Source organism: Anarrhichthys ocellatus, unplaced genomic scaffold, assembly GCF_004355925.1.
Source record: "Anarrhichthys ocellatus isolate YVR2014 unplaced genomic scaffold, GSC_Weel_1.0 scaffold603, whole genome shotgun sequence".
NCBI classification, from domain to species: domain Eukaryota; kingdom Metazoa; phylum Chordata; class Actinopteri; order Perciformes; family Anarhichadidae; genus Anarrhichthys; species Anarrhichthys ocellatus.
This window is the reverse complement of record NW_022280577.1, coordinates 1-10,076: the sequence shown is the minus strand read 5'-3', so window position 1 is coordinate 10,076 and position 10,076 is coordinate 1. Positions and strand designations below refer to the sequence as shown.

Here is a 10,076-nt window from a genome sequence, read left to right as displayed (position 1 = left end):
TGGTTCAAGCGAGGAGCAAGGAAACGACAAATAAGAGACTTGAGAAGCACCCTTAGAGTCAGTATGAACCAATCAGACGTCTCTTTCTCTCCCTTTGTCTCTCTTCCAGCACAAGCACTTCACAGAGGACATTCAGACCAGACAGTACAGAGCTCTGGAGGTTCTGATTGGAGCAGAGTACGGACCACCTGCTGACATCTGGAGCACCGCCTGCATGGTACACACACACACTGCAGGTCTTGGTATCAGTAGACCCGTACTGTCGGCGTTTGTGTATTGATGTATTGATTGATGTTCCAGGCCTTTGAGTTGGCGACAGGAGATTACCTCTTTGAACCTCATTCAGGAGAAGATTACACCAGAGACGAAGGTACTACACATAATACTCATACTTTAAACATTACTGAAGTCTTATCGGACTACACTAGTATTACACTCAGCATAAAGGTACAACTCATAACAAACAGTACTGCTGTGTACTAGCGAGTACTTCAGTGTGTATTTTTATTATTTGTGTGCAGATCACATCGCTCACGTCATCGAGCTGCTCGGACCGATTCCTCTGCCCTTCGCTTTGTCTGGCAGGTACTCCAGAGAGTACTTCGACAGGAGAGGTGAGACAGTCTGTTTGTGTGCTCCCGTCTCACCTGTGTGCTCCCGTCTCACCTGTGTGCTCCCGTCTCAGGTGAGCTGCGTCACATCTCCAGCTTGAAGCCGTGGGGTCTGTTTGAGGTTCTGTTGGAGAAGTACGAGTGGCCTCTGGACCAGGCGGCTCAGTTCAGCGACTTCCTGTTGACCATGTTGGAGCTGCAGCCGGAACGCAGAGCGACTGCAGCTCAATGTCTGCAGCACCCATGGCTGCTCACATAGACACTCACTGATACACACAATGAACTACACACTGATGTACACACAGACACTTACTGATGAGGTTATAAATCTGTCAGTTGATTTCATGTGAAGAGGGAAGTTATCGCCTCGACTGAGATTTAAATGTTTTATTTGGTAAGTTATCCTGACAATCACTCGATGGATCTATGGATATAGCGTCGGGTGTAACTTCCCTTCTTCTGAAATCAGTTTCTGAAAGTGTTTCTGTTGTAACTGATTTCCTGAGTTCTGGTTCTGATCTTTGGTTCTGTGTCTTTGTTTTAGATTCGACTGATTTTCTGCCTCAAAGTTTCCATGTGAATTCTGCTGTTTGTTGAATTGTGCCGAGTTTGTATTTTACAGACGGCCTCTTATTGTCTATTGATCAGAGACTCCCTGATGATGAAGACTTTAGAAGGTTTAGATGAGCACACCGTAGCTTCCGTAGAGCAGCCAACCTTCTCACTGACGGTTGGTATCGTTTGTATTGACAGTATTGATCCCTGTAGCTCAAACCTCACCTGTTTCTATGTTCATGTAATAAATAGTGCCTTAAAATGACCCCGGAACCCCCTCTTCCTGTCAGTGACATCACCAGACATTAATGTTTTATATTTCTTTGTTTGGACTATTTCTTCTTGTGAAAATAAAGATGAAAGCTGGTCTGAGATGTTTGCTTTGACCTCTCACCTCTACCATGACTTCAGTATTAAAATGATCGTGCATCACTTGATGTTGAAGGGGGGGGGGGGCACATATCCGTAGTAAAAGGGAAGTCTAGAACCGTAAATTACATTTATAGGACCACAATAACAAAAAAAATCCTGTTTTTACCCATTTTTGAAACAACAGAAGCCGTGAATGAAACGCTGACATTTAATATACAGCCCTCGTACGATGTGATGTCAGTGTGACGTGACGTCATAATGTAGGAGTACAGTCAGATTATCGAGTGACGTCGCCCAGGACACAGTGAAGTCAACAGGTTTAATATAAAAACACGAGTGAGTCGGTGCGATGAAGCTTTCTCCTTCAGATCCAGACTGCAGCAGAAGAACACCGGCACTGTGCACACCGTCACACACGGACCCGTCCACAATGTGCAATGTCAGCTGATTCTGAGTTCAACAGTTCATACTGCGCTACGTGTTCCTCTTCACTTCTTCTTACGCACAACCGTCCACCCGGCCTCTTCATCACGAGGAGGAGGAGGATCTCTGCTGCTGACTGATGGAACGGAGGATTCACACTCCATCACCTGAACACACAAACATTCATTACTGTAAGATACAAACTCCTGATTTATGTGACCGTCATTTACAAAAGAATGATCTGCAACGTAGTGAAGAATAGAAACTAAGTAAAGTACTTTGTTCATTTACACCAGCGACAGAGTTTTATATGAACAGACTTTAAAAGGATGACGAGGTGTAATATTTAGTAAGCAAACGGTAAACATTTAAAAAAAAGGAACAAAACATGTAAGAGCGAAAACAATTAGTCAACAAAATAAAGGAAAGAAAACTACTACTTTGAAAATCTGTTCTAATTAATTTTTTCAAATAAAAACATGAAAGAAAATCCCGTTTCTGGATGCATCTTCAGTTTTTCATACTTATTTAGCATCACACTATGACATCACACTATACCAGTGGTGGGCCGTCAGGGCCTGCAAGGCCTTCTCTGTTGGCCTAAACAGAATCACAAAATTATATTTAATAATGTTTCTGAAATACACTACATGTATTATAATTTATGAAAATATGTTTCCCATTATCTTATGTTCTCATTGCAGAGCTCCTGTCTTCCTCAGTTGCTCTGCTTCCAGTGCAGCTTGTTTTAAGTAGAGCTTTTATCCAATCAGATCTCACCTCTGTGTCTCTAGGTAAGAACAGAGGCCTGCAGACTCACAAGTGAATCCATGTGCAGTTTAAGTGAATGGGGACGATATTGTTGATTGTCATAGTGTTCAACCAATCAGAGCTTTAGTTTGACATGTTGGGCGTATTCTTTGACGTGTCAGTGGTACCCAGGTAGCCTCTAAGTACGTCTGCATTAACGTGCGCCGTGATTGGTCAGTGGGCCAGCGTGACTTTTGTCAAACAGAAAGCTAGCTAGCAGATCTTAGTGTTTAGTAAGAGTTCAGGTTGAAACATATGGAAGAGAAGTTATGACATTTTTAGTGTTTTGCTTGCTGTAGATTGTTTTTTTTTAACCTCGCTTTGTTTTTTAACTTCAATGGCTGAAGGAGGAGAAACAGATTTGTGAGTTACGAACTTTGTTAAAGAAAGGAGGATGGAATTTGTCTTTAAGTGAAGGCAGCTGTGGTAAGTGAACTGCTTTTGTGTTTTTACATCTGCTGTAGCGTTTCTACTGTGTTCATATGTCTATCGTGTCGTTTCTATGAATAATATAATATGAACAATATGAATAGCTCGTGCTCTAGTGCTGCAGGTCTGCTGGATTGATTTGTTGCCATATGAATATATGTGACTGGTTCTTGTGAGTTTGTTCTTGTCATTGTGTTAATTACATTCTGACTTGTCCATTAATGACGAAGCATCCTGTCATCGCGGGGTTATTTCGGACATTTGATTCTCTGAGGTTTTGTTTTCTTTAACAAAGCAGGAATGATGGTTTGGAGGAATGGGGATTGTTTGAATCAGTAGGAACAGCTGAACGCTGTGGGGAGAGTAAAATGCACGGCCCAATACTATGACAGAGTATCAGGTAAGACGTACCTGTGTTTCATCACCGCTGTCTTCATCAGAGTGTGTGGGCGGAGCTGTGACCCTCTGACTCTTCTTCTGTGTCAGAGTGTTGATGGTTTGTTGGAGCTGCTCTAGCGCCCCCTGCTGCCACTGACTGAAGGCCTGGACCAGACTGTCACACACCTGGAAACACAGGTTTCACATCATGATTTACACCTTTCAGATGTGTTGAAGCTGCATTCTCTCTAGTGTCCACCAGGGGGCGACTCCTCTGGTTGTATAGAAGTCTATGAGAAAATGACTACTTCTCTCTTGATTTATGACCTCAGTAAACATTGTAAACATGAGTTTATGGTCTCAGTCTCTAGATTCAAGTCTTCTTCAATACAGCATGATGTTCATTTAGTACATTATGGTCCATTTAGAGTCAAACAGACCATAAAGCAGGGGCTACACAGTGATTGACAGGTCGACACCACGTTGAACTTTAACCCTTTCACAATGTTTTTACTTCAATGGTCTCATTCAGAGTTCATCCTGTGTGTGTGTGTGTGTGTGTGTGTGTACCTGCGGTAAACTCCCATCATCCACCACTGTGTCAAACTCTTGATCCATCAGTTCAGCAATGAAGTCCTCCACCTCGCACTGCTGCAGGTCAGCTACACAGAGCGAGAGAAGTTATTATTAGTTGAAACATGAACTGATTTAACTTGTTAAACATCCAGCAGTTAAAGTTTAAAATTAGTCTTTGGGTCTTTAAACTAGACTCAAGATTAAGTCTTAAAATTAATTTCAAACGCGTTTGATATTTGGGAGTTGAACAGAGTACCCGAGCAGGTAGAGAACAGAGTACCCGAACAGGTAGAGAACAGAGTACCCGAACAGGTAGAGAACAGAGTACCCGAACAGGTAGAGAACAGGTAGTGAACAGAGTACCTGAACAGGTAGTGAACAGAGTACCTGAACAATAAACTGCTGTTGACAGGTTTCGTTACTTACCGTTGTCATGGAAATACTGCTGGACTACATCCACCATCCAATCAGCTTTCTGCTGCCCGTACACGCCTCCAAACCCGTTGTCCACCGCAATCTGAGGACACAAAAGCACACATCTGAGAGTTTGAGTCCGAGTCTGAGATAAAACCCTAGAGAGGTCCGGAGACCCTTACAGAGTTCCAGACCCCCCCAGAGCAGTGGTTCCCAAACCTTTTAGGCCACGCACCCCCTTCTACATCCCGACTGAGTTCACGCACCCCCAATCCCCCACACCTTCAAAAAAAAAAAAAAAAAAAAAAAAAAAGCAACAGAGGATAAAAATCGGCCCAATGAGAGAACAGTTTGCTTGCGCGTGGCGTTTGTTTACAAGATAAAAAACATCTTCCTGCACCGTGCCTTCGAAAAGGTAACGGACGTACACCAGAAGATTGGCCAGATTGGCCACATGTGTAGTCTCAGATTGGGACAAAGCATCTGTAGGAAATTTGGGTTTAGAAGTGTGTTTTAAGAAATTCCAATAGAAGTGTTTAATGATTCATAATTAAGAAATCATAATTAGAAGTGTTTTGGAATACATAATTAGAAGATTCATAATTGTAAGTGTTTTAGAATTTGTAGTTAGAAGTGTTTTGTAGTTAGAAGTGTATCTTAGTAGAATTTGTAGCACCTTTATATTCGTTTGTGAAACTTGTGAAGGTTTTTGCCAAAAGTTGCAAATCCTTATCTTTATATAGAAAGTTTATCGTAGGAGTGTTAAGCCATAAAAGACAGTCATTGAATGTATTAAACTGTGAAGAATAGCCAAGGGAAAGTCAGACTTCTAGACAGACATTTGCAGGTTGTACCCGCGCGAGGGTTTTCGGAAGCCTGACGCCAGGAGGAGGCAACCGAAATTAGCCAATAGGAATTAAGATGGACAAAAGGGGGGGGAGATTTCAAACTGTATGAGGAAGTGCTGGAAGGGCTATTCGCTCTCTTCTTGCTCGGCTCTCAGCGTGGAAACATCTGGGTTTTCAGGCTGAGTCGCGAGTGAATAGCTTTTCCGCGCGGATCATATTATATATTCTGTTAGTAGTGTACTTCATTCTGTAATTGTATTAGCTTCAGTAGGATTAAATACTTTTAATTGTAAACCAGTATATGGTAGATATATTAAGAAGCAACTCTACTGTAAAACAGTGGAGCGTGCTCTCCGGCCTTCTCTCGTTGGGGAAGATCTCAGGCTCCACACATCGATGCGGCGACGCAGTGTTGTTGGACACCGGGATCACGTCCAACTTGTTTGCTTCTCTCTCTCCAATCATACATTCCACCATCTCTTTGGCAGCTGGCAAGCACACGTCTTCGGCGATTGTGTGAGGTAGCCTCTTTCTTGCTATTCTGTGACCAGATATGAAGCCCGCAGTGCGTTTTATGTAGACCCAACACATGAATGAGACTGCAGTTGTTTTGGGCTGCAACTCCTCCAATTTCGATATACAAATGTAAGGGGCTTTTGACTTGCACTGGCATGCTTGGTGTTCAGGTGGCGACGTAAATAAGAGGGCTTCAGACAGCTGTTAGCCAGAACCTCACTGCACACCACGCACTGTGGCTTTGGGCAATCTGCATTGCCAATCCAAGTGAAGCCCAGACCCAGATCATTTTCATCATACTCCCTCTTCTTTCACCTTGACTCCGGGATGGGCTCTCTCTCTCTCTCTCTCTCTCTCTCTCACACCCCCTAGAGGCAGCTCCACACTTTGGGAATCCCTGCCCTAGAGAGTTCTGGACCCCCCTACAGAGGTACGGAGACCCCCACAGAGTTCCCAACTGATCACTCATTTGTTGGAGTCCAATTCTACAATTATAGAAGAATAAAAACGTTATTGGATGAAAGTTAATGTTGAGAAAGCATCAAATTACACGTTTATCACGTGTGTAATAATAATAATAGTAAACTGACGTCATCCAAACGCGTCTGAAACATCATGATCTCAGGATATCTATAGTACATCAAACATTCATCTCATCAGGAGAATAACCGCATCTCACACACCTGTTAGCACTAGCCTGTTAGCATCGTCCCGTCAGTAACAGTCGCTCAGGAGTGTGCTCTGTCTCATATTTACCTGTAGAACCGGCCAGCTGTGAAGAACCGCTCTCACTCCAGCCGTGAAGAGCTCACGTGAATGGTTAGAAGCCGCCATGTTGGATCTGACAGACTCAAAGAGTCGAGTGAAGAAACGGATCCGGATCAGACAGAAAGAGTCGAGTGAAGAAACGGAAGAAATTTCCCCCTGGGGATGAATAAAGTATACATCTATCTATCTAATTTGAGTCAATGACTGATGAATTATTTATTAATTAAATATAAATTATATACATACATACATACATTATTATTATCATTAACCAAAGAGACTAACAGGAGACTCGTTCTATGAGCTGCTTCTCACCTACAGAGAAACTGAAACTCACTCTATCAGCTGTTATGGTCACATGACAGCTTGATAATGATAGTTTGATAATAAAGAGGTAATGACTGAGTAATAACGTGGTATTAACGAGCATATCTGGGTAATACTACACGTAGTTTACAGAGTTGTACGGGGAAAACAAAGAGTAATAACACATCCAGGTAGAGCCGGTTGTCCTTTGACCACAAGGATGCAGGTTCGATGCCCGGCTCCTATTGTCCACACGTCCAGGTGGATGATTAAAGTTCATGTATGTATCTGTTTATGATCATTGTATTAAAGTGTAATATGTTTATTGCTGTGACTCGTTACCTGTATAATAACAGGTTTACCTGATCGAACAGGATATTGGAAATCATTGGAAGTGTTGAGTCTCAGGTTCACACTCGGATGGTTGTTGGTAGACGAGGAGACAGAAGTCGATTTAATCTATAGGGAATCGAACCGTGGGTTAGTGCCTTGCTCCTGAGCACACAGCTACTCAGCTGTTAACATCAGAATACATCTTTAATTAACAAGCAGCTGAAATATTCAGCAGCTCCTCCACAAATATCTGCAGACGTCAGGAATCATCTTCGTCCTGTTGGCTCCGCCTGCCGACCATACAAGGACATAAGCTCCGCCCCCTGCCTGTCAATCATCAGCTGAAACTGTGATGATTATTTTTCATAAATCCAACTATCATCTCGGAGCATTGCTGGGAGATGTAGTTCCTGGTTCTGCTCCTTCTCTCACAGTAAACAATAAAGTCATAATTTGTATTCTTGAGAGTTTGAACTTAATAAATAGTCCAGAAAAGTGAGTCTGGATCGACCCCCATCACCTCCTGGTCTACATGTGGAACACAGGCGGTCGTATTGTATTCATACTAGTTTGTTTCTCTACTTCTGATCTGGTTTATGCTCTTAGATGCTTGTTTAAAGGAGATGCACTTATAACTTCTGGTGGTTAGTAGTTCTCTTGAATACCATGTTGAATACTGTAATGGGTTTGGTAAAGACCCAGGAGCAGTACGACAGACACCAGGGATAGTTTGAATCAGAGCTGTATTTTCCTCTGGACACACAACAGGTAAAAGAATCACAGTGAAAAAGCGGCAGGATCTCGTGGTCGGGAACAGAAGGCTGAGTGAATTACCAGGGCAGAAGCAAGGCGGGGTAGTCCAAAACAGGCAGGGTCGGTAACGGGGGAATCAGTCCAAGTGTATGTGCTGGAAGGTCTTGCATGAAAGCGGAGAACGATCTGGCAGTGAGCGTGTGTGAGACTGGGGTTTAAATAGTGGGTGTAGCAGAGTGAGCAGGTGAGAGTAATGAGCTGATGAGCTGGGTGTGACTAGCAGGTGCACTGAATGAACTGATGAGGTGAGTGAGAGATGGAAAAAACAGGATAGTAGTGGCAGAGCTGTGACAGATACACTTATTGTAAGTCGCTTTGGATAAAAGCGTCCGCTAAATGACTGTAATGTGACTAATAAACCAACGACTCAGCAAACTTCACCCTGAGGCCCCTCCACTTCCTGTTCCTCACATTAAATGACTCGAGGCGTCTGATTGGCTGAACAGAAAGCTAACATGCTAATGTTTAGCGTGTTACCGTGTTGTAGCCTACTCATCTAATTACTGGGGATGTTCACGATTAGTCGATTAGTCAATTCAACATTGCTCCATATTATTGTATTAATGTACATTTAAATTACATATTGACATATTCTCACACTGAAACTGGCTTACTAGCTAGCTAGCTGGCTAGCATGCATGCTAGAGACAAAAGCTAGCAACCTAGGGCGCTATGATCATCGATGCTAACGTCAGATAGCTCATTGAATCAAACATGGACTCTTCTTAGACCACAGTCGACACATTTCTAACCTGGCCAGAGAAGACTGGGCACTTATTGATCTGAGCTGCGCAAAATGCAGCATTGTGTGTATTATAAAATGTCTTTTATAATACACACAATATTTGTTGGGACAATGTTTGAGTTAATGGATTAAATTGTATTCAATGTTGACTGTTTTCTGACTTTTTAAGAAACTTTTAGACTACTCAAATAGTCAAATTTACAACTTTGTTTCAACAGAAATTAGTCGTTAGGAGAATTCCATTCTACTGATGAGTTTTATATTAGCGCATTAGCTTGCGAACATTAGCTAATTATTAGAAAACAGCTAAGGCTGATGGAAATGTCTTTAGTTCTGCAGGGGTTTGTTCATAAACCAAAGTATTGGACACATTAATATGTTGACCTCATGATGAAAAGTCAGAGGATCAATAAAGTTATTGAAGTTCATCCCGAGGGGAAGATGAACGGTGAAAATCCATCAATTAGTTGTCTACATGTTTCAGTATGAAAGGCAGTGGAGGACAGACAGACAACAGCCACAGAGACGAGCTGCTAATGTGTAAATGTTTTTATTTCAGTTTTCTTGTTGAACTGTGAATGTCAGTACTTCAGATTGTAGTTTCAATACCTGACATTTGTAGTAATACTGTAGTAATACTACAGTAATACTGCAATGCTACTGCGATCTGTCAGGTTCAATCTTTGTCTCTCCGTTCTGTTTATCATTTAGAGGTCGTTGAGACACTCTGGCAGCATGGACTACAGCCTGCAACACAGCAAACATTAAAACAGGCAACAAAGCAACTCAGCAACTATCAGGCATCAAAGTAAGTTGTGTTCACACCTTGAAGCTCCTCTTCCTCTTCTGCACGTTCTGTTCGGGGTGACAAATAATGACGTAAACCTTTGGCATGTAGAGCATCCCGAGAGAGACGAACGCACTGAGAGACATGGAGACGGTCAGCGTGGCAGTCTGGATGAACATCTGTAGGCAAAAAGAGACATTTAGACCCAAGACCCAGAGAACCTCTTCAATAGCACAAGAACAACCTACAGGACCCAGAGGACCTCTTCAATGACAGAGGAACCACCTACAGGACCCAGAGGACCTCTTCAATGACACAAGAACCACCTACAGGGCCCAGAGGACCTCTTCAATGACACAAGAACCATCAACAGGACCCAGAGGACCTCTTCA

The 10,076-nt window shown here is 42.7% G+C and overlaps 2 protein-coding genes across 4 annotated transcripts; one reads left to right on the top strand and one right to left on the bottom strand.

Annotated features, from left to right (window-relative positions):
* Positions 1-18: 18 nt before the first annotated feature.
* Positions 19-2,055, top strand: LOC116376781 (SRSF protein kinase 3-like). Its single transcript, XM_031838256.1, has 4 exons — positions 19-217; positions 301-370; positions 522-614; positions 686-2,055. Exons 1-4 carry the CDS (start codon positions 215-217, stop codon positions 868-870), a joined length of 351 nt encoding a protein of 116 aa, XP_031694116.1. The 5' UTR covers positions 19-214; the 3' UTR covers positions 871-2,055.
* On the bottom strand, positions 1,619-9,816 carry LOC116376779 (pre-rRNA-processing protein TSR2 homolog). Of its 3 annotated transcripts, none has more exons than XM_031838254.1 (7): positions 9,723-9,816; positions 7,369-7,465; positions 6,689-6,856; positions 4,581-4,671; positions 4,149-4,240; positions 3,612-3,764; positions 1,619-2,128 (listed from the first exon to the last, which is right to left on the bottom strand). In XM_031838254.1, the coding sequence occupies exons 2-7, from the start codon at positions 7,393-7,395 to the stop codon at positions 2,027-2,029; spliced, it is 633 nt and encodes a 210-aa protein (XP_031694114.1). In that variant the 5' UTR covers positions 7,396-7,465; positions 9,723-9,816; the 3' UTR covers positions 1,619-2,026. The 3 variants fall into 3 exon arrangements, with proteins under 3 accessions (XP_031694114.1, XP_031694113.1, XP_031694115.1); XM_031838253.1 differs by lacking the exon at positions 9,723-9,816 and adding an exon at positions 8,174-8,261; XM_031838255.1 differs by lacking the exon at positions 9,723-9,816 and adding an exon at positions 8,174-8,261 and having other exon boundaries at positions 6,689-6,781.
* Positions 9,817-10,076: the final 260 nt, after the last annotated feature.